This window comes from Astatotilapia calliptera, chromosome 6 (assembly GCF_900246225.1).
Source record: "Astatotilapia calliptera chromosome 6, fAstCal1.2, whole genome shotgun sequence".
Taxonomy (NCBI): Eukaryota; Metazoa; Chordata; class Actinopteri; order Cichliformes; family Cichlidae; genus Astatotilapia; species Astatotilapia calliptera.
Genome location: NC_039307.1, coordinates 35,907,915 through 35,931,219, shown reverse-complemented (window position 1 = coordinate 35,931,219; position 23,305 = coordinate 35,907,915). Strand labels below are relative to the sequence as shown.

Here is a 23,305-nt window from a genome sequence, read left to right as displayed (position 1 = left end):
TGAAGTAGGCCACATCTTATGCAAAGTTTTTTCTATTTCTTTTCTATATGGGATATTACACACAGATATTTAATCATGGATCTGGCAGGTTACCTGTAGATGATCCCACTCAAACTGATCACCATGACTACTGATGTTCTAAGAAGTGGGTCTCTCAAGTCTTTCTATCATTATCATTCGATACTGGTGTATCCACCGTAAAGGGCATCCATGTGGGTGCTCGTCACACGTGGTGTGTCGCTAACATATACGCCACACCATCGTATATCAACAGGATCCCAGGATACGCTCAGTGAAACTAAAAACAAGCTGAGTTCAATACCTGCCTATTTTTCTTTGCATTTTCATCACTTGAAAGTCATTAATGTTCCACAGGGTGTGGTTTCCACATCACAGCAGTCTGCATCCTATGTGGACGATTAGGAAGGGCTGCACGATTACAGCCAACACAGTTCAACATTGAGATCATAATAATTTGTCACAACTTTTCATTGACTGCAGTGACAACATGTTTTCATTTCAATATAAACACAACAGTGCTTTTACATCTGTACTTTATATAGAAACACTATATTTCCAAAATTATTCACCCACACATTATATTCCAAGTGCAAAACTAACCCGGAGACTATCCACCACATAGTAGCAAGAACTAAGATGGAGGCTGAAGCAGCATACACTCAGAAGCACATCCAAGCGACTGTCAAACTCCTGATTTATGGTAAGGTTGGGGTCATCACTGATGAAGTCGTCTCCTCATGGGATTAAAAGAGAAATTTGTTTTAAAAAAACAAAGGGCATCCATATGGATAGACACTTTCAGCGATTGCCCAACACTGAATAGCACGGAAACTGAGCAAAATTAGAAAACTGTGGCACTAAGTGGGCAGGCTCACAGCTAAATTTAGCAAGTAAACTATGCAAACAGAGCCTGGAATGTCAACTAGCAACCAACTACATTGACATAGTTAAAGGCCATGTCATACATAAGGAATTTCCGTTTGGATTTAGTTTCAGGTTTCATTTTCATTCATAAAATTCTGTCTCAACATGTACCTTTGGTGGTTAGGGAAAAATTTAACTGAAAAAATTGAAAAATAAAAGTACAAAGGAAGGAGGTATTTCTTGTAGTGCTCTTTGGTACATTGCAGTGGAATGAGTGGTTTGCTGAACCTGCTTCTGCGTGAGATGAGGCATGTGTGACGGAGATTCAAGCTCCAAACCAATATATAACCTCACTGACTTATAAATCACTTTCTTTAGTCTTTTAGTATTTGATGCCCCTGTGCACCCCACCATAGAGCACAGCACTGAACCCCAGGCACATAAAAGTCCTGTTTATTGTCATACATCTGTACGTCTGTATTGTATGAGTGATTTTGTTCTCCTGATGTTCACAAACAAGTTTTCCTGTTATTTCTAGTAATTTGATTTTTAAAAATGTATATGGTGCTGAATTAATTGAATCCCTAATTTTAAAAATTGTTTAAAAGTCTTCTCATTAAAAGTCCTTTCATGGTGATTTTCCCACTGAGGAAAGGCCAAAACTTCTTTGCGGAGGGCACCAAATTTGTTTGTATGCAAACAAAATTAAAGTACATTTTACTGCTTTCAGTAAAATTCAACTTTTATTTTCTGTCTCCTGCTGCTGGCTTGAATGCCCCATATTTGGAGTGTAGACACTTTTATTAAGTCTTCATTACATGGATGACGTTATTACCGGTCATGGCTGACCATAAACTTAAAGGTTACAGTGGTGGTCAGACCAGTTCCTGTACATTCTTGTGGGGCTGGCGTGCAGCTCATTTGTCAGTCAAATATTTTTGGTTGTGCTTATAATCCTTTTCCAGCTGAGTCTAAACATAGTAAACGCCCAAACAGGGCACCTAAGATCTAATTCATTTGCAAACAGAAATGGAAATCATCATAACAGAAGACCAAAAGTACAATTTTGAAGCCATAAAGGTCTTAAATATGAACTGTGTGGCACCCATCAGTATAAATGCAGACTTTATAAATGACTTTTAAAATAATGTTCAGCTTTAAAAACAGCAAGCTGCTGTAGTGAACTATTTACCTTGTAGTGTTCACTCTTTAACTTTAGTTAAACAGTTGATTAAAAGTGTGAATAGCCTTTGGAACTAAAGGGTCTTCGGTCAATGTCATTTGTATGCTCTGTTTACACACTACATAGAAGATCTATATGAGTGAGACAGACTACAAAAAACTCAGATTATTATTACTCAGTAGTAATAATAACTTGGATGCTCATATATGTGCTTTGTTCACAACAGACACTGTTATAAATTAGTGATGCACCAACCCTGTTGGTCATTTGATACCTCAACTCAGGATATGTGCCAATAAAACCATGTTCCAGAGCAATCTTTCTTTATCCTTTATTTATAGTGTTTTTAAAAAAGGCAAAATGCCACAAAACCAATCTCCAAAACCTCACAGCACTTTAGTAATCTGAATGATTCCTATAAAAGCCATGGATTACTGTTGGCTGCTACTGGCCTATTAGTCACACATAGCTAACAATAATCAACTGGCAATAACAATGATGTGTGTGCGTGTGCGTGTGTGTGTGTGTGTGTGTGTGTGTGTGTGTGTGTGTGTGTGTGTGTGGGTGGGTGTGTGTGAATGTGTAAAAATATTACTAGTATTATAAATCAGTAATGTCATACCTGATACTCAATGGACATTAATAGGATTGTGTAAATACATATAGTGCATGAAGCTGAACTCGGATTAAAGTAAAGTGAAACAGGTGGCAGCTCTGGCAATAACCTTCTTCAAATACAATAAAGGTATAGATGGCCAGTTACTATTACTGTGGTTGGTTTGTGATTGTCTCCAAGGTATGTGTATTATACATAAACACTGATAACAATTCCAAAGAGCCCTCATTTCTCCCCAGAAATGTTACTTTGGTGAGCTCTGGGCTCTCACTCAAGTCAGAACTCACTGTAAAATCAGGTCACTTACACAAACACGAAGAACAATTAAAATTACAGGCAGGAGTGACTAAAACGCCCACTCTCCACCTGAGTCCAACTTCTATTAACCTAAAAACACAGTTTGGTCTTATAACACTCAAAAAGGCCACACTTCATTCATATGTAAATGTAACAATGTAGCAACTATAGAAACTCGGAAAATGCCACCAACATCATTATATGTTGGCAGGTGACGGATAACAGTACAGCTACTGAATCTCTGAATAGTCTGTTTGACTCTTTATGTTTTATACATCTTTCTGGCATATTTTTCTAACACATATACAGACTATTTCCGAAAGTTATTAATTGTGAGTGCTACTGAAGCCTGGACAATAGGGGCTCTGAGATACAGTATTCAATAAAAACAGAAAGTCCACAGAGCAACCAACCAGTGTCACCACTTTATTTCACCGAAGAGCCGAAAGTTGGTAACGGCTGGCTGGCAGTATTACTCACCGCCTCTTAAGCCTAGCAGCCGGCAGATATCTCTGGTGAACTTCATCAGCTTTTACCGTCCACACATTAGCGGGCCTCACTCGGCATTAAATCCCAGCTGTCCCTCTGTACACAGTCACACACTTCCACCCTTCATTAAGCGCCGACAGCTCGCCGGTGCCAGTACCGGCTCATATGAAACATTCCCCGCTGATCCGCCTCCGATTGTACGGTCATCAAGTTAACTGGATTACAGCAAAACACTTTTCCGGTTATTGCTTTCAACAATAAAATAGGAAAAACGGCTTCCTTTCCACACCCATCAAAATAAAACCGCGGAAGCGTTAACGTCGGTCTTTTCATAATTTTCCTAAAGGCTTGACATCAAACTGCGAGATTTACACGTTGAAAAGAATAGAAAACAATATAATATTTAAAGATCAATAAATTGTACAACTACAATTATTTTTTTGTGGGTTTTATTTAATGTTTTGTCAATAATTTTGTTTTACTTGCATTTTAGATTCATTTATTTCATTCTGTTAACTGTTCCAGCATTTAACTATAATTCCCTATGAGGGTTTAATTCTGAATAAACTATCCTTTTTTTTTTACATGTATTCACTTCAACTGAAGATTAATTGAAGATTAAAAATATTAAATCCTGTAGTAAAGCCATCAACAGGGGATATGAAAGGAGCATATACAAATGACATAGTGATTCACATCAAATGCCTCTCAACACATTTTCTACTGTATCATAAGCACCAAATTTTGCTTATAAGACAGCAAATTTAAATATGTACTCATTTGGTTTTCTTTCTTCTTTTTAAATGAAGTTTAAGCTGTTTGAAGCCCAGTAAAAACAATGTTTTTTTTCCAAACTTTATTTGAAATTATAAAGTGAACAGTCAGTCATTCCAGTTCAGTTTGTAAAAAAAACAATGTATTTGAGGGTTTACTTGAGCAGATGTGAAATGTAACAGTGAGGTCAGAGGTCAAATGTGACATGATATTTGGATGTTTAGAATACCAGTACCATTTACTAAAAGGAAGTATACAATAAGAAGCTGTAGCAGAAAAACAAATATGGAAACTTAACTTATTAGAAATTTTTATATTTGGTTATGGTTTAATTAATTAATTAAATATATAGATTTCTGCTGAAAGCATGGTGTGTGATGTGGTGATGGTGAGGGGGTCTGCACTTGCCTCTAATCTGCTGGCATATACATCCGTCCAATCCCCCCGTTCTGTAATGCTGAAAGACAGCAGGCTGAACCAATAAAACGTCGCTTTAGCAGAGCTTTCAACCAATCATCGACAGCAGCGACTGATTTGGGCGGGTCCCTAACAGAAGCGACAGACTGGCTCAGCGGCCATTGAAGCATCTTTATCTTCAAAAGGACAAGCAGAGATTTTTTTGTACATCTGCGGGGTCCTGCGGACTGAAGCCATGGTCTATCATTCTCTCGCCCTGCCGATGATCTGCTTCACCACGTTATGGGCGTTGGTGGGGGTCGTAGCTCCGTTTTTAGTGCCCAAAGGACCCAATCGGGGGTAGGTGGTGTAACTGCTTTTAATTGGATACAATTAACGACATCATTTTGCGTTCCCTTTCATTTGACAGTGTTATTATTATACTTTGTAACTATAATTGTATTTTCCTTGCTGTTAGTGTTTTCGCTGTGTCGGTCGGAAAGAATCTTTAGACATATGCGACGCGCGCGAGCGTGCTCCTGTTCCTCTTCTGGTGATGGAGGCCCAGCGTCATCCACGAAACAGTCATTCAGCTATCCCTCCATCCAAACACACACACACACACACACACACACACACACACACACACACACACACACACACACACACACACTCTACCAGTAATTTCAAAGGTCGAGTCGGCTCGTTTGGACAAAAGTCATTCTGATGGTTTTATTTGTGAAAAGCAGAGTACGGGGAAGATTGTAAGTCGTGGAGTCAGGGCCAGTCTCCTTGAAAAACTGTGTGATTACAATATTTCTATCGTTTGTGCATTAATGTCCAGTATTGCTCAGTATGTGACTCGGGATCTAATTTTAATAATGTTTGCTTATGAATGTTATAATAGTAAAAGTGGGCACGTGTGACTCTGACTCCTCTGCTCTCTCTGACAGTGTGATTGTCACCAGTCTGATCCTTACAGCGATCTGTTGCTACTTGTTGTAAGTACCTACTTGCTTACTCTTCTTTGGTATGTAGCTGTTGTCATTTTGCATGTTGGCCACTTTGTTAAGTACACCTGCTCAAGGGCTCATTAATGCAGGGATCTAATTATCCAATCACATTCGAGCGACTTAAAGAATTTAGGTATGTAGACTCCTTGCTGAAGCTCAAACTGATCATTAGAATAGATAAGAAAGGTGATTGAAATATGACTTTGAATGGGGAATGGCTGTTGGTGCCAAGCAATGGTGATCCAGTGAGCTGCAGTAACCTGGGCTAAAATGCCTTGTTGATGCCAGAGATGAGAGGAGAATGGCCAGACTGCTTTGAGCTGATAGGAAGGCGACAGTAACTCAAATAACCACTTGTTACAACTGAGGTGTGCAGAAGCATCTCTTAGCATACAACACTTTGAAGCTTCAAGCCGATGGATTACAGCAGCAGAAGACCACACCATTACCACTCCTGCTCTTTTATTTAGCACAAACTCACAAAACATTTTCAAAGGAAGACTGTAAAAACAATGTCTGGTCTAATGAGTCTTAGATTCTGTTGCAGCCTTTGGTTGGGCTGGTCAGAATTTGGCATAAAGAACATGAAAGCATGGATCCACCATGCCTTGTGTCCCCAGTTCAAGTTAGCTGTCGTGTAATGATTTGGGGAAATGGCTTCTGCTACACGCTGGAGCTCAAATCGTCTCAAACTCTTGAATATGGCAGTGAGTTGACTGAACTCCAAAGGCCTCCACAGTCACCAGATATTAATCCAATAGAGCACCTTTGAGATTTGGAGAGCGAAAGATAGGGATTGTTAGTGAGGTGTAACTAATAAAGGGTCTGATGTTCAACTGTTTGCATGAAGCAAAAATTTGGTTATCACATAATTTTCTTACATTGAACGAGAATAAGACCGAAATCATAGTCTTTGGTAGTCACACTCCGCTAGACCAGTTAGCTGATGCCCTAGGCCCTCTCGCTAGCCATCTCTCGCTCACTGTAAGGAACCTTGGAGTGTTCCTGGATGGCTCTTTTAAACTTGAGAAACAGGTGTCCACTGTGGTAAAAAACAGCTTTTGCCAGTTGCGTCACATATCTAAAGCAAAGCCATTCCTTCCTTTAAAGGACCTTGAAAAGCTTGTCCACACATTTATCACATCCAGATTGGACTACTGTAACTCCCTCTACTCGGGCCTCCAACACTCTTCTCTTTACCGGCTTCAGTTAATTCAAAATGCAGCTGCGCGTCTTTTAGCAGGTACGAGAATCTATGAACACATAACTCCAATTTTAGCCAAATTACACTGGCTCCCTGTTAAATATCGCATAAATTTTAAAATTCTTTTGTTCACTTTTAAAATTCTGAATAATTTAGCGCCCACCTATCTCTCTGAACTACTCCTCTTATACAATCCCAACAGAGCACTTAGATCATCCAATCACAGGCTCCTAGCACAACCTAGGTTTCGAATGAAGTCGAGAGGTGACCGGGTCTTTGCAACCGTGGCACCCAGACTCTGGAATAACCTCCGTGTTCATATTCGTACTGCCGAGTCTATCCAGTCTTTTAAATCACGTCTTAAAACGTATCTTTTTACTTCGGCCTTTGATTCTAACTAGTTGGCTGTTTTAGCTTATTGTGTTGTTACCTATTGTTTGTTGTCCTGTTTTATTGTTTGTTTTAATTGTCTCATGTTTTTACTGACTGTGAAGCACTATGGTCAACACTGTTGTTTTAATATGTGCTATATAAATGTATTTTGATTTGATTTGTATTTGCCACAGGCTTACTAGCAAATTGAGAATTTTTAGAGGCACAGAGGGGACAGGGTCTTTTTACCTGGCTCTATCTCCAAGGGTAAATTTTTGCCAAATACATGACATAAGTTACCATTGGTTTCATAAGAATATGAAACCATGTTATTTATTTTTTTATTTTTAAATTTTTTTTTTACTGTAAATAAAATGTTTTTTGTGGCTGTAGCATTTTAGTGACCAACATATGAAGTATGAAAATAAACATCAGTGTTTCCTCACACACAGACCAGGTCAGTGACCTGCCCAGGAATGTTGACTGCTGTGGAAATATATTTGGTGACTCACGTTAGGATTTTTTTTTACAATTTATCTGACAGAACAACACTAGCAGGCAGTCCCCTTGCTCTTATTTTGAAAGTTCAGTCACTGCTTACCATTGAGGTCTGGCCCTTCCTGTGTGTTGTTTGTGTGCCCGTTGAACTCTTGCCAGGCTGATATTGAGCCAGTCCTCAGTGTCATTCAGCTGCTTGCCCACTGATGATCTCACTCCCACAGTCACCCACACTCCAACATCTGGGACTGCAGCTGCACACGTAACTCTTGCTCTACTCTTTAAAATCTGCTCTGTGCTGGAGAGTCACTGTAGTCAGAACCTGCAGCAGGTCATGTGGTGGAAACTCATGCGTGCTGATACACATGAAGCGAGAAGATCTACAGCTACGTTTTAAAAAGCAACAGTGATGAATAGGTTGTTAATTAAGCAATAATGTTCGTCATAGTTTTCTTCTACAAAAACAAGATGATAATGCATGAGGACAAAAACTCTGATGAAATGTATTGACACTTTTTTTCAATAAACAAGGTGAAAATGGAGATGAGACCCAGATAGAACCAGTTAAGTTGTGTAGAAAGGCGAGCCAAGTTTGGAAGTGGTCGCCTTGTGCAGTAAGGATAGACGTGCTGTTTGATGTCAAGGAAAATAAGACGCTTTGTAAACCTTGTGGATCAACTCTCACCAATAAAAACACTTTTACTCAACTGAATCAACTAAAATCCAACTTTTAACTCGTTATTTCTATCAGCTAACAGCTCCATGCTGCTTTCATGGGAGGCGAGGGAAATCAAGGAAAATGGATGCTCTCTGCCTTTCTTTCTCTCAAAAGCATTAATTATGCCCAATGGGACATCTGTTTTACATTTTACAAGGAGGATACTTCTGCATTGGGTTAACAACATCCCGTGTGTGCTGGAGGCCCTAGAAGTCAAGTTACACACTGATAACAAACCCTGTAAAACATCTGCCACCTGACGAGCTGAGTCACAGCAACGCCATCAGCCAGCTGATTCCTGCTGACACGAGTTTTATTTTGTTTTTGTTTTTCCCAAGTGCAATAAGAGAGCGAGAGAGAGCACAAATTGGGGTTTGGTTGAGACAGAAATCCGAAAGATGAGAAAACTAACCAGGCTTGTTCTCGTCTGATAGCACAACGAAGGTCAAACTGAAAAAGATATGAACTCCCAGTGTTGTAGATGCATATATATGTGTATGCACCTAGTGGGGCTGACTCAAATCTTTCATTTGGCCTTATGTGTCTGTAATTTGTCCATATCTACATTTAAAATACCAGCATACTAATAAGACTACTGAAACACAGGAATGAACCCAGACAGGTAACAAAGACTGAAGGATCTCAGTGGCAGGAAGTATCAGTAATGGCTCAGTTGTTATCCTTGATAAATCTCATAAAGGGTTTGCTGTTTAAGCTCATGTAGCCTACAGTTGGTGCACAGCTGCAAACTGCTTTGCAACCCGCAGCCTCCCCAATGAATCAGTGTGGAAAAATCAGCAGATTATGTTGATGGCAGCTCGTAATCAAAACATCTTCATCCACCTCAGCATGAAATAAAAAGAATTCATAGTTTGTGTTTGTTTGCAGTCTGTGTGTTTTAATATTTGCATTCATATTTCATCAATGTGTTTGTTGTCTCTGATATCTGCTCTGTACTGCGGTTAAGTCCTGCTTCTTCTATCACTGCCTCCAGCTTTGTGTGTAATCACATGGAATGGTCAAAAGAGGTCCCAGAGGAGAGCTGCGCAGCTAAAGTAAATTACAGCAGATGAAAACGACCACGACAGTAACAATATTCTTCTCAGCATAGTGGTCCCGACTGAAATGCTTTATAAAACAAACAGCAGTTTGGCATATACACAAAGTGACATGGCAATCAGCATTCATTTTCAGGGAACACCAGTACCGTGCACTCGTTTGGCTATGGCTCTGTGGGGGACCTGCAAATGTGTAGGAGGGCTCTGGTCCTCTGGTCTATCATCAGAAATGTTCAGCTTTCAAAAGCAGTCGCCGTTTTAAGGGGGATTAAAAAATGGGGATGCAAGAAGAGGTGGGATGTGCATAAATAAGATTATCATTCTACCACTAGAGGGAGCTGGGCACCCTCAGGATAAACCTCCACCAACAACAGCATTCGTACTGTAAACATACACTGTTTGCACAGTTTTAGCCTGGAAATGATGTACCTGGATCAGCCGTACAGATCTGTTCCACAAATCTCGCTGTGTGTCGTGAGTGTCTGCTGTTCTTTTCCCAAAAATAATAACAAGCTTATTTACGAAGAGCGTTTAAAAACATGCACAGATTGGCTTACAGGAAGAAAAATAAAAGCAGAAAAGGTTTTAACCAGTTTATTAAAAGTGCTGTGAACAAACGAGGAGACCTTCTTTTCCATTTCATGTTTCTCTGCATTGGATAAACTCTTCCTTCGCTCAGGCTACAGACTGCTTTCTACAAGTGTCTACAGTTGGCTTCGGCTAATTTATGACCCAGTTTTCTGCCTCTGGCAGAACTTCAGCAGTAGATACTGGCTACAAATAGAACACTACAGCCAATCTGTTTTCTTTTTCTTATTTTTGGTATTTTTACTGAAGCCCTGAGATAATAACAGAAAGTGTTTGTGTAAGCTGACACTGATGCAAACTGTGTTGGAGGGTTTCTAACACATTGACATTTAGAGGAGCCAGATTGGAATTTCATCTTTCTTCTGTTTTTCATTATTACTATTATTATGTGGGGCAGTTCTACATCCTTCTTTTAACAGTCAGTCGTTGCCTCGATTCTTTGTCCACATCTTCTGAAGTGTCCTTTTGCTTTCATAAAGATAAAAAGTAATTTTGTCGTCTCAGTCAAGACCACTCAGAGAGACTGATTCTTAGACCCTCACCACTCCTTTTTCTTCACCTTTACAAATAAGCGTCCTGCTTAAGTTGCTGTGCCTGACTCTTAATCTGCTATTAATCACTTTTTCTAAATTGACTCTATAATAAGTTCCCAGAAGAGCGTCTGACTTAAAGTCCAGTAAAGAGGGATGAAGGTCGCACTCCTCTCTCTCATGTCAGTTTTGTATTTTAAAAAGATAGAAATTATGATGGTATTGAATTCCTTGTTTTTCTTGTTAGTAATGATTGGCATAAATAACTGATAACGTTTTATAACAGAATTAGGGCTGTGCGATATGACCAAAATCTCATATCCCAATATAAGAATTCTATCGTCCGATAAAGATATAAATCACAAAAATTTAACATTTTCTGTAAATTCTGTGAATCTCGGGCAGCTCGACTCGCGTGAAGTGTTTCCAGCTGGGCGTCGTGTACCTGGAAACGAGTGTTTTAACAGATGCGTGAAACGATGCATTTTTAGACATAAGTTGTAACGGCCGCCGTTTTCTTTGTGAGTATTTATTACACGGCGTGCTGCGAGGAAAAGCCTGTTCTAACGTTTGAGTCTAAGGTTTATTTTTTAGCACCTGATGACTCTGTCTGGCTTCTCATCCGTAAATACTCGGCATAATCTTTCACGTGATTCAGTTTATTTTGAAGTCTCAACAGGATCTTGAGCTTTATTGTGAAAGGTTTATGTGGAAAATAAACAAGCGGACATGCGAAGGTTTTACTGTCGTTGTTGCTAACGACAACGCATAAAAACAGGTGCTTGTCCGTCTGTAGTGTGGTTATATTAAATATAAGAGAAAGAGAGAACTTTAAGAAATTAATATAGCCACTACAGTGACCATCAAAACGATGAAAAAATATTGCCGTAAACAGTTTATTTTGCGACACCACGAAACAAACGATAGCATTTTTATATCGTCATCCGATATATATCGTCATATCGAACAGCCCTAAACAGAATCATTTTTTAAAAAGTTGCTTCAATTGGAATCAGATTTTTTTTTCCAGCTCATACGATCGAATGGTACCGTGACCTGGTTACAACCATGATAAATGCACCCATGTTCTTTCACCACACTGATGGTGCTTTGTCATTTATCTGCTCTCTCTCACTTTCTCTTTCTAGTTGGTTGATAGCCATTCTGGCCCAGACCAACCCTCTGTTTGGTCCTCAGCTCAAGAATGAAACTATATGGTACCTGCGCTACTTCTGGGAGTAAACAGGGTAAGTTTGCCTGAGCAGGACCTCAGAGGCAATGCTGAGGTTTAAATTTATCATCTTAAATGTTTATATGCTGATTATATTGCTTTATAAGAAAGGCCCAACTCTGAGTACACTCTGTGCCAAAAGTGCTGACAGGAAATTACATGCTTTTGCAGAGCGTGCTTTTGCAGCTAGAAAGTGAAACCAACTAGGCTGTTGGATCGAAACTTAAAGTGTGGTGTGACGTGGAGAACAAGTATATAAATACTTAGGCTTCCGTTTGTGCTTCAGACCTTGGGTTGTGTGTTTTGTGTTCAGGTCTCCATATCCCGGATATGTAAAATAAAGATCATTTTTAAAGTAAAAGGACCACTTCTGAGCTGTGTCTTTTTGGCCGTAAAGAATACAAAAGAACCGGGATTTAATACTTGTTGCCACTGACCCGGATTCTTGTGCGGCTGAGGTGACTAATTTGGACCTTAAGGTACGATCTGATACGAGGTGGACAACAGACCGGTCTAAAAGAGTATAGGTAAGCGCAAGCCTGTTGAAAATTGTGCACATTGGATGAATTCTAAATGAGTTGTCCACCGAATTGATCATTGTTACCGTTAAATGGCTCAGTAGTGGAAATTAAACTTAATTATAAAATCTGTTAAGTAGATTTCAGGTGACATGTCCATGATATGATGACAGAATCTAAGCAAAGTGGGTAACTGGCTCACTGAATGTCAGTCCAACACAAGAAATTGGCATTAGCACCATTTTCCTGTCTCCACTATAAACAGCTACAAATAACTACTTAAAAAATACATTTATTTAGTTATTTATAATGAGATTACCTGTACATAAAACAGAGCATCTTATTAGAATATCTGACCATTTAACATAATAATAGTAATCTCTGCCAGACAGACGTTCAGTCTAAAGACTACTTAAGGTGGCTTTTTTAAGAGGCTGCCCCCACAGCCTAGTATAAGATATATAAGGATTATTTTGAGCATAATCATGCAAAGCTAGTCTAGATGATTCCATGCGTTATCCAAAGGCAGCACGGTGGTGCACAAACATGCATGCTGGGTGTAGTACAGTCCAGGAATAAGTGTGGAACTGGAAATGAGCTTAATAGGTCACTTTTATTTATGTAAAATCTCAAATTGTTTATATAACTGTTTCTTTTCCTCATAATTTTTTGGGGGGTGTCACCTGGTTGTATGTAATGTCCTGTTGTTACCAGAAGGTGGCAGTTGAGGACTGCTCGGATATGATAAGCGACTGTAATTATGCTTGAAATGCCCATCCCTGGTAAAAATTAAATACAGTCTGTACAGTCGCTGCAGAATCACAGATCTTTTTAAGTACACCCACACACTGAACATCACCCTTCAAAACAAAAGCTCACTGCTGATTTTTTTTTTTTTTTTTTTGTCATAAAATGACCATTACTGAGTAAAAACAGTGGCTGTTCATAAATGTTTACTGTGGAAAAAAGACTTTAAGTGTAATCAAATCAATGAATTGGATGAATTACGGGGTAAGAAATACACAGGTTTTTATGTAGAGACCTTTTGCTACATATCACCATGTGCATGTGTCGTATATGTGGACCTTTAAGAGTTTAAATGAATGGTTATTTCATAGCTGTGTGGAATCATTTTATGTTTCAAAGAAAAAAACCAAGCCGTTGCCATAGGCAAACAAATTATTGAGAAGAAACCTGAGAGCTGTTTCGTTTTTCTGTATTTCCTTTTCTGCCACTCAGTACCATCAGTTCCTGCGCCTTCATTTGTTCTTCGCAAATTAAAAAAAGAAAAGAGGGAAAAAAGCTCAGTTTTTCAAATTTAGAGCACAGTGGGGGGAAGAAGAGGAAAAAAGCTCACTACTAAACAGCCCCTGGGGACAGAGGTGGCATTCAGGCGTGAATATTTATCAACTCCACGGAAATGTGAGCCAGGTGAAATAGAAAATAAGGGCACTTTTATGAATTTTCAGAGGACATGTTTGCCACACGAGTCCCCTGATGCTTTTGGTCACGCAGCGCTGACAATATTTGAAAGAGGCTGTTCGGGGTGGGGGTATTGTTGGCTACAACAAACACGCTGGTTCGATTCACGCCTTAAGATGACATATTTGTGATTGTGCTGAAATGTTTGCTTTCCTTTCTGTTGCAGGGCTGTTCGATGTGATGCCTCTCATCTTTCCTGTCCTCTGGTTTGCTCGCCTTTAGTTTCGGCATGTCCTCAAACACCCGAGCAGCCTGCAGAATGGGTGGATTCATTTTGTTTTGCCACCTTGTTTTTTGTAACCTTGAGGAATCTTAAGAATAATAAGAGTTAAAAAAAAAAAAAAAGCTGAATTCATCCTGTGACTACAGAACAAACCAAGATGAGGAAAGTGAAGCGTAACCACCCCCCCAACCCCCCACTTGAAATGTGCAATCCTTTAGTTTAGTTCCGTGTACATATTTTCTTTTTGCGTTGCTGCCATCGTCAGCGAGGAACATGGATTTCTGTGTGTATTTATTTTGGCTTGCTGACACTGATGTAAGCCCGGTGTAATCACCTCAGTGTCCGCGAGGTCCTGTTATATAAGTGTTGTTACCCGTGATGTAATGGGGTGTGAGTGTGAGCGCGTGTGCGAGCGTGTGAAGAGTTCATTAATGTGGGCGCTTGGACCGCGGCCACGAGAATCTCCTGAAAGCACGTAAAAAAAAAATGAGAAAAAAAAATAAGCAGAGAGCGATTCCTTCCACTTTGGGGGCACTTCAGCGTGAAACTCCCTCCCACATTCCCTCGTGCTCCGCACCACGGAGGTCCTCGTTGCCATGGTGATCTCATCGCCCAATTCAGCCCCTCTTCACTTGACCCCTTTTGATGAAATCCTGCCCAATTCTCGCCTGCCTGTGTACAGATGCACTGTAGGTTGTACTGTAGGGACGTGTTTTTGGAGCAAAGCTGCAGATAGATTGGGTGTTAACATCTGCTATTTTTAAAATGTACCTTCAAACAACGCTTTCACTGCATTCCTCATTTTAACTTTAGCAAATAAACTCAGACTCTCGAGAGCTTTTAGAAAACAAAGCGATGAAAAAGTGCGTTATTAAAATAAGATGTGAAGAAACCTGCAGCATTGTAACCTCTGATAGGCTGAATATGAGTTTTTTTCTAATTCAAAGGCGAACAATCCCCGTGCATGCATCACTAATTCTTGTTTGGGGAAATAATGACAAGTGCTCTGAATTTATTTTAATATAAGAAGTCTTATCGTTGCAGTTATTGGTTATTTATCTTATTTCATCTGCAGTCCCTGCCCTTATAATCGCACACAGAAAAAAAGCATGTACACAATAAAACACCCCCCAAAATTAGTTCATTGCACCTTACCAGCCACTGCCACAATTACACCTCCCCTCTCCAAACCTTGAGCGCCCGTCCTTCCCTCCTCCCTGGAACTCGCCCTCCCTGTCCTCTTCTCTGAAACCGCTTTGCTTCAGCCAAAAAGAATCCAAATCAAAATACAGCTACTTTTTAGAAAGACCAAATTGTGTTCTGTCTTTCCCCCCCCCCCTTGCCTTTTTCTGTAGTTGTGGTGGTGGTGGTGTGAGTCTAAAATCGGATGTGTAACAATGTGTGCATTACAGCAGTTTACACATGCAGAGCCCCGTGTCACTGGAGTGCAATTACACTTGATTACACTCTCAAAGTAGCCTTTGCTCACCAGTAAAGTTTGTTGTAGTTGGTATTTAGTTTCTCTGCAAGTAAGCCAGAGTGTGTAAACAAACATCACATGGACTCCCAAGTAGCTCACTTATTCGACAAAGTTTTGGTGACTTTTAACTGCACGTAAAAGACGGGCGTGCCCACGGCGGCGGCGCGCATTGGTTCGTGAACACCTGCTTTTGAAGCAGGTCATCGTCTTTGTTTTTTGAAACTGGACGTGATGAGCACGGGCAGAAATGACTGAGAAACCGAGGAAAACTGCGGCCTCATATTTTTCTTTAGTGGCTTTTTTTCTTTACAAAGGACTGTATTTACAAAAAGTGAACACCATGTTGTATTAAATATAGCTTGCCATCGCCAGTGTGTGAATGTGTGTGTGAATGGGTGAATGACTGAATGTAGTGTGAAGCGCTTTGGGGTCCTTAGGGACTATAAAAGCGCTATACAAATGCAGGCCATTTACCATTTACCATTTTAAATAATACTTCAAATTTTCAAACTGAGACTAGAAACTCCTCAAGAAGGTGTTCGTTAGGGTCACAAGTTAAGGGTCAAAGTAGTCTGTTAGTGCTGGTAAACCATAGACTGGAATATATATATAAAACATAGATGAAACCACCATAACGTCACCCACATGGATGTGAAGACCAGTGTACAAGCCTCAAACGGAGCATTTCAACTGTCAGCAGCATGTGTGACATCACCCAGTGGTTTTTCAAGTCCCAATTTGATGCCTCCAGATGTCCTGGTTGCAAAACAAACGGATGGCATAAAATCGTTAGCCAGTGATCTTCTTTCCATTTTAAAACACGATTCGACACATTACTGAATAAACACATTTTTTATTCGTGTGACCCGAGATGAGTGACTGAGCCCACTTCTTTTTAAATAATCAAAAAAATAACACCTAGCCAGTGAAAAGGTGTCCATGCTGTGCAGCTTACTCAGCCTTTTCATCTATTTTACTCTAAATTGGACTATAATTTGCAAGGTGAACATGCTGTATTTTTTTTTTTAAAAGCTTGAAACTACTAATTGACACCATAAACTTACAAGATGAAAGAATGCAGGTTCAAGGCATTTCTACACTGGCTTTACTTTCAGACCTAAACCGCCTCCATCTTTTATATGCAGTCTTTTGTCAAAACAACCATGTCTTGTAACTTTGGCACTGTTTTGTCTTTGTGGCAGTTGACTGCATGTGAAGAAAAGCTGAAAATGTCTCTGGTTTTGTCCTGACATCTGAATTCTGTTAGACGTTCTGACCGTACAGTTTTGTTTTGGGTTTGTTTCCTTTGGTTAGGATTACCATAGGAAACAAAGCCATTACATTACAGTATCAATCCCACTCATCATAAAACAAACCACAGTTTGCTTGCAGAGTCAGTCCGTCACTGGACACCAAATGTCATTATTCTCCCATATCCAAGCTAATCGACCTAAAGGAGGGAACCGCTGGGACGTCAGATAACCCGTGTAAAATGTGCAGAGTATGAATGCTCAAAAAAAACATTCAAATTTTCAATTTCATTTCTTTTTCTCGTGACTTTTTTTCCTTTTCATTTTTGATAACTGGCTACTGTTCATTTGTTAAATGTTCCTGGCAGCATAGACGAGGATAGATTTTTTTTTTAAGTGTGTTAAGAGTCACCATGGTAACAAACATTCAATAAATCACAAATCGGATTGTTTATGGATTTGGGACCCTGTATGTAACCTTGTATTACTGTGAAGTAAATGCTTGTATGTGAGTGGCACTGTATGTGAAATACTTAATAAAGAACTATGTCTCATAGGATACAATCGCACTCTTCAAGTTATTTATGTTCCATCTGAGCGTTGGCTTTCAGTTGTGGAAGAAACATTTGCAGACACACCGAGAATATACAGGCATGAACTGACTGGTCAAACATACAAACACTGACAGGCAAAGTTAAAGAAATCGTTAAACTGACTACACTTTGTTGCACACTAAGCCACACCCCCATGCAAAACTGTTCACGAATGATTCCTAAATACAAAGAGCCCAAAGTGATGCCCCAGCTTCTAAATTTGCCACGTCATAATCTAACCAAGCATTCAAAGGATACAAAAGTCCCATCCCAAACTAGCACTAACCAAAGAAATTCCATGTCCATGCCCATACAGTCAGGTTTTTTTTGGATTTGCACATTGTTAGGAATGTGATTTTAATCATATTTCAAGTGAGATCATATGCCAAGTAAGTACTGAATGTTTTACTCAATGTTTTGCAAATTAAACTTATCCTTTTCTCTTATAGAGTTTTAGTCTTATTGATGGTACATGATAAGAAACACAGACTGATTCATTTTTAAATGGTGACTTTTTAAAAAAAATTTCTGTGAATACCCAGAACACTGATGGGAAGTTGTAGCAGAATTGTAGATCTACTGTATCGCTGTGTATTTGCGCTAAGAATAAAAATATCATTGAACCTTCCTGGTGTTGACCTTTTTGCAGCATCTCTGTTGATATTTTCCACTATCTCTAAAAGAGACAGAGGTCTATGCTGTGGGGCTGAGCTAGTTTAGGTTACCTTGGTAATCAAGGACAAGGTTGACTCCCTCATGCAAGATTGTCACAACAGAGCAGTAAGATAAGCATGCATGATTTATAGACACTCACCCAAATCTATCAAAAGAAAGTGCATTGCTAAAAAACAAACAAAGAAAACTGAAGAGCTGTTGAACTAGAGAACTCATCAATTAATGTCTTTTTAGGAGAAATGTTAAAAGGAGCCTGAAGAGATGGAGGAGGGCCATATTGGCCTCAACTGGCAGAAGTCACTGACAGGGTAGATGAGAAGAGCTATGACAGGAAGCACCAGGTTCGGATGAGATTTGCCCTGAGATGCTAAAGCCTCTAGACATTATGGGAATGTTTCAGTTGACACACCTCTTTAATGTTAGGTTGTAATCTGGCATTGTGCCTGTGGAGTGGCAGACTGGAGTGGTGATTGCAATTTTCAAAAAGGAGATCCTGAGTGAGTGCTCCAGTTATCGTACTCAGGCTCCCGGCAAAATTTCTTTTAGGGTGCTGGAACGGAGGCCCCAGCTAATGGTGGGACCTCAGATTTAGGACAAGCAATGCAGATTCCAGCCTGGTTCTAAAACAGTTGCCCAGATCTTCACCCTTGCAGACCTTCTGAAGGGAATAGAAGAGAATCTGACCATCCAGTCTACTGGTGCTTTATAGGCACAGAGAAAGCTGACAAGAATGGAGTGAGGGTGAGAGCTGTGTCTGCATCCTTGGTATAAAGTACACCGTGTTTTTAATGGATGTTGAGTTACCGCTTGTCTCTGATCCTGTTTTTGACGTTTATGGACAGAATCTCAAAGTGTAGCCAGGCTGAGGAGGGCATCTGCTTTTTGAAGCTCAGTCAAGCATTTCTTCAGTTTGCAGAAGATGTGGTTCTATTGGCTTCATCAGAGAGTTCCCATCAGCATGCACTGCAGTGATCTGCAGCCAAGCATGAAACAACTGGGGTGAGAGGTCAGGGTTCTCCACTGAAAATCTCCTCCTTCTGCTCCTTCTGAGATACAGAACAGAGGAAAAAGAGTTAAAATATCTTGAACTCATTTAGAAGTGATGAAAAGGTGAAGTATGAGTTGGACCAGCAGATTGGTGTAGTGTCAACAGAAATGCACATACCAGTCTGTGGTAGTGAAGAGAGAGCTCGGCTAAAAGACAAAGTTTTGAATTTACCAGTCCATTAACCTCCCAACCCTCTCCTGTGGTTATGAAATCTGGGTGAATACAGCCACAGCTGCTGCATGTCAAAAGAAGCCAGTGGAGGTGGTTTGTGAATCTGGTTAAGAGGCCTCCTTCACTTTGAAGCCACCTTTATCAAATTTGGCTACCACCATCTCAGATTTTGGATTCACCAATGAAAACAACAGCTAATGCAAGCAACTTTGGTTTCGAGGCACAAACACAAATAGCTCCTAATTAGTAACACAAATTTCCAATGCTGTATAGAAAAATACAAAGGAAAGAAATTCACCAATTCAATAAAAACACTGCCAAACATTTTATTTAGCTAAGTTGAAGCACAGCAACCGGCTAGAAGGCTGGCTCCAAGAAACCACGCCTCTTAAGATAACTTTATTGTCGCCTAGACAGACGTCAAGAATGGGTAAATTAAGACTGCAGAGAACTAAAACCTTTTTGTGCTAGGTTGTAAACATATTTGATTTCTGCTGTAAAGTTTATGGAAGTCTATAGAGATTTACTTGTTTTGAAGCAAACAACCAGTGGCCAGTTAAGAAGCTGCAGGTTTTTTGGCACTAAAGCATTAGCCAGCTGGAGATTGCCATCTTTTCCGGAGGCATGGTTGAAAACCCTGCAGACATAAGTAAAATACATAAATTCATTTATTTAAGTATATAAATATTTAGTGTTAAGATTTGGTTACCAAAACACATTCCAGAAGTCAGGTGTCTCAAGCTTATGCTTTGTCTGAACCCTGTTTTTTGCTAGCTAAAACTCAAATCCAGCTTGGGGTGACACTGAATCATAGCTGTACGTTGCTAATGAAACAAGATAGCCAGTGCTGGCAACAGCAAATAACACACTCAGTTATGGGCTCTGTACTTTAAACATAGCAATCTTTGAGAAGAAATAGTAGTTCATTGTCAAAACAATAATGTGTGTTGAATGCAATCACCAAAAAAAAATTTTTATATTAATTATTAAACCAGTATTGGTGTTGTTGTTGAAATACAGAGCCATGGAGACAGCAGTGAGCTAAAGGCTGATGTCATACATTGTGAATTTTACACCTTATTGTGTTTGTATAATGGTATACTTTTTACATTGTTATTATTTCACTGTGTCTATAAATCAAAATTTCTTTATCAGAGTAACAAAAAAGGTAGGTGATAGGTAGACATTTAATAAATGAACTTTGAACTTATAGATGACACATCGAGATGTATCAATTGAAACACACCATACTAAGTAGAATGCAGTCATGTATAAATACTAAGAAAAAAACAGGATTACAACCTTAATATTTTGAAATGTAGCTTAGAATGTGTAACAGAGTGGCAGCAGAAAAGAAACATTCAGAGTTCAGAAAAAAGAAGAAAATCTCATTTCGCATGTGTATAAATATTAATACTTATTATTGAGGGACTACTAAGTAGCAATGTACCTGGAGGGGCAGTTCAGATTGCTGTGCTCGGCTGTGACTATTACTCATATTTCATTGCAATATAAAATTGAAAATATTAATTTATATTTCTCAGCTGAAATTAAATTAATGGTGGGGCAGAACTGCAATTTCACCATGGACATAAATTAATGAGTAAACAATCCTTTAAATCTACACAATCTTTTGAAAACACAGGCGTGTTTTTGGTAAATGATTGACTAATAAGGTGGGTTTTACTTCCCAGTGGTATTTTGGTTGAAAAGGTTAATATTGTTCTTTAAGTGTCTATCTATCTATCTATCTATCTATCTATCTATCTATCTATCTATCTATCTATCTATCTATCTATCTATCTATCTATCTATCTATCTATCTATCTATCTATCTATCTATCTATCTATCTATCTATCTATCTATCTATAGTTGAGAGGGCAACACATATGGGCTTCAACTGGCAGACACAGATAATCACAAACACCACGCAGCTTATCCTCGGTAATATTCATAAAATGTGGTGTAATGCGCTCATGCACCATGACAACCTACTTTCCTCTGAGAGTACATTAAGAATTAACTATCTTTACACAAGCAGCTATATCTGACCTAAATATCGCTGCCTGAACTGTATGGCTGTCTCTGTAATATAAGGCAGCAGCCAGCTTTTGCTATGTCACTGCTATGTAACTGATATAATATAAACATAATTTATCAATATGACATAAAAAATAAACCATGACTGTAAGTATAATGTTGAATTAAATGCAGTTATTAAATGAATACAATGTGTAATCATGTGCAGACTACAAAAGTAAGAATTTCTACGGTAAACCTGGCTTATCAATAGCTGCTCTATACACCCCAGTTTCCTAGGAGGCTGGAATACCGTGTGTAAAATAAACAAACGCAGACTGCAACGACCTGCAGATGAGTTGAAAGATGTTATCTCAACAGCAGCATATTTTGTTCATGTATATGCATGTATAGATGCATCATACATGCCTATCATGAAGCATTAATGGTCACACGCATTCAAGTTCTCCATACCACATGTGCTGCTTGGAGCTATTATTTTAAATAACCTGCAAACCATTGCTCCATGAATCTGCATGTTACAAACCATTGTTTTTGTTTTTGGAAAGTGGTGGTTGTATATCCATAGTAATCAAACAATCTTTTAGTTTTCAAACATTTCAAAATTTATTAATGCTCTTCTTCTGCTGAATTGACTAAATGTTTGCTAAGTGTATCAAATTAGCACAGGAACACAGTTTCTAGCTTGCACATATTTACAGAGTTAAAAATATCTGTTGCCTCTGTTTGTAGTTCAAAGAAAATATTTTTGATAGAAATCTACTGCATACGTTTCTTACATGTTAAGAAATCGTTCTTTATTATTGTGCAAAATGTTTGATCTGATTACAAAATAAATGAATGTTGTTATTGACCATGATGAATATTAATGTTACAGCTTATCGTCTTATGTTTACTGAACACGTTCTGTCAAGTTCGATTATTCTACCTCAGTTGTATCTATATTCACAAACTGGCCTGTCTCTATTTAACTGGTTGTTAATGCGAATATAAAGAACTGGAATTATATGGTACTTTTATTGCTTTACATGGGTTAGAAAAAGACTTGCATCATGGCTGTTCAGTAACAGTAAAGACGTCTGCTCCTCTGTTTGACATGGGGGTATGTAGGTGAAGTGGTCCCAGCGGGGTTCTGCTCTAAAGTCGCCCCAGAGCCCCGCTGAGGTCAGTGGGTTCGTAGCGTGAATCCTCCCGGTGTCCTTAAAGACGGGTCGTATGACCACACCCCTATGACGACACCGTGTCGTAGATCAAACTGTATCCGTTTTCACTCATGGGTCAAGTTATAAAAAGTGAACGAGCGCAAAACCGGCTGATCTGTCTTTCATAATAAAAGTCTGATCTCACGGGACCCTGGACACAAAATCACTGCTATCATATGATACATTTTCAAACTCGTGATGAAATGTCTTGAGGTTAGAATGAACTTTTTTAGCTTTTACCTGGTATCTGGCTTGTTTGTCATGAGAAAACAACTTAACATATATAACTTATAATAATTCTATTTTCTATCCAAATCAGGAATCATGTTTTTGGCCTTACGGTTTGTATGGATATTCTTTAAAAAAGAATTGTACATTTCTTTTCATATCTTACATTTTGTTACAGTGAACATGTCCCCAGGGGAATCACGGTAGAATGCATGCTTTTAAAATTGTATTTTATGTGTGAAAGAACTTCACTTTGTGTTATTCCGAGGTATGTAATGGGAGAGGATAACAGCTATAGACCTAGCTATAGATAAGCTATAGACCTAACAAATACAATCCTTGAACACAACAGATATGAAGGGATATTAAGGGGAAAAATAGTTATAAAACGTGTATGTACCCCGTTTTTAATTGATTTAATACAAATAGGTATTATTTAAAATGTTGCATTGTAAAAAGTATGTCTTTAATATAACCCTAAATTAATAACGTACGTTTCATATCTTATTCTTCAGCGCGACCTTTATTTTGAAAGGCAATCC

The 23,305-nt window shown here is 39.0% G+C and overlaps 2 protein-coding genes across 3 annotated transcripts in view; one reads left to right on the top strand and one right to left on the bottom strand.

The window, feature by feature from the left end:
- The window catches only part of LOC113024691 (hsp70-Hsp90 organizing protein 3-like), a 30,903-nt gene extending 27,228 nt beyond the window's left edge, over window positions 1-3,675 (bottom strand). Inside the window, exon 1 of one of the 2 annotated variants that reach the window (XM_026171963.1) lies at window positions 3,462-3,675. In XM_026171963.1, the coding sequence (XP_026027748.1) occupies window positions 3,462-3,507 (46 nt within the window). In that variant the 5' untranslated portion in view covers window positions 3,508-3,675. The remainder of the gene's footprint in view (window positions 1-3,461) is intronic. The other variant, XM_026171964.1, reaches the window with a different exon arrangement.
- A 1,114-nt stretch (window positions 3,676-4,789) lies between these two features.
- Window positions 4,790-15,168, top strand: atpv0e2 (ATPase H+ transporting V0 subunit e2). Its single transcript, XM_026171962.1, has 4 exons — window positions 4,790-5,000; window positions 5,594-5,641; window positions 11,770-11,868; window positions 14,019-15,168. Exons 1-3 carry the CDS (start codon window positions 4,897-4,899, stop codon window positions 11,861-11,863), a joined length of 246 nt encoding a protein of 81 aa, XP_026027747.1. The 5' UTR covers window positions 4,790-4,896; the 3' UTR covers window positions 11,864-11,868; window positions 14,019-15,168.
- The last annotated feature ends 8,137 nt before the right edge of the window (window positions 15,169-23,305 follow it).

Excerpts from the sequence above, each read along its gene's own strand:
- atpv0e2 (XM_026171962.1), top strand. The coding sequence starts at position 4,897 with ATGGTCTATCATTCTCTCGCCCTGCCGATGATCTGCTTCACCACGTTA. Across the intron at positions 5,001-5,593 it reads CCCAAAGGACCCAATCGGGG|TGTGATTGTCACCAGTCTGA; the intron begins GTAGGTGGTGTA and ends TCTCTCTGACAG. Across the intron at positions 5,642-11,769 it reads GCGATCTGTTGCTACTTGTT|TTGGTTGATAGCCATTCTGG; the intron begins GTAAGTACCTAC and ends TTCTCTTTCTAG.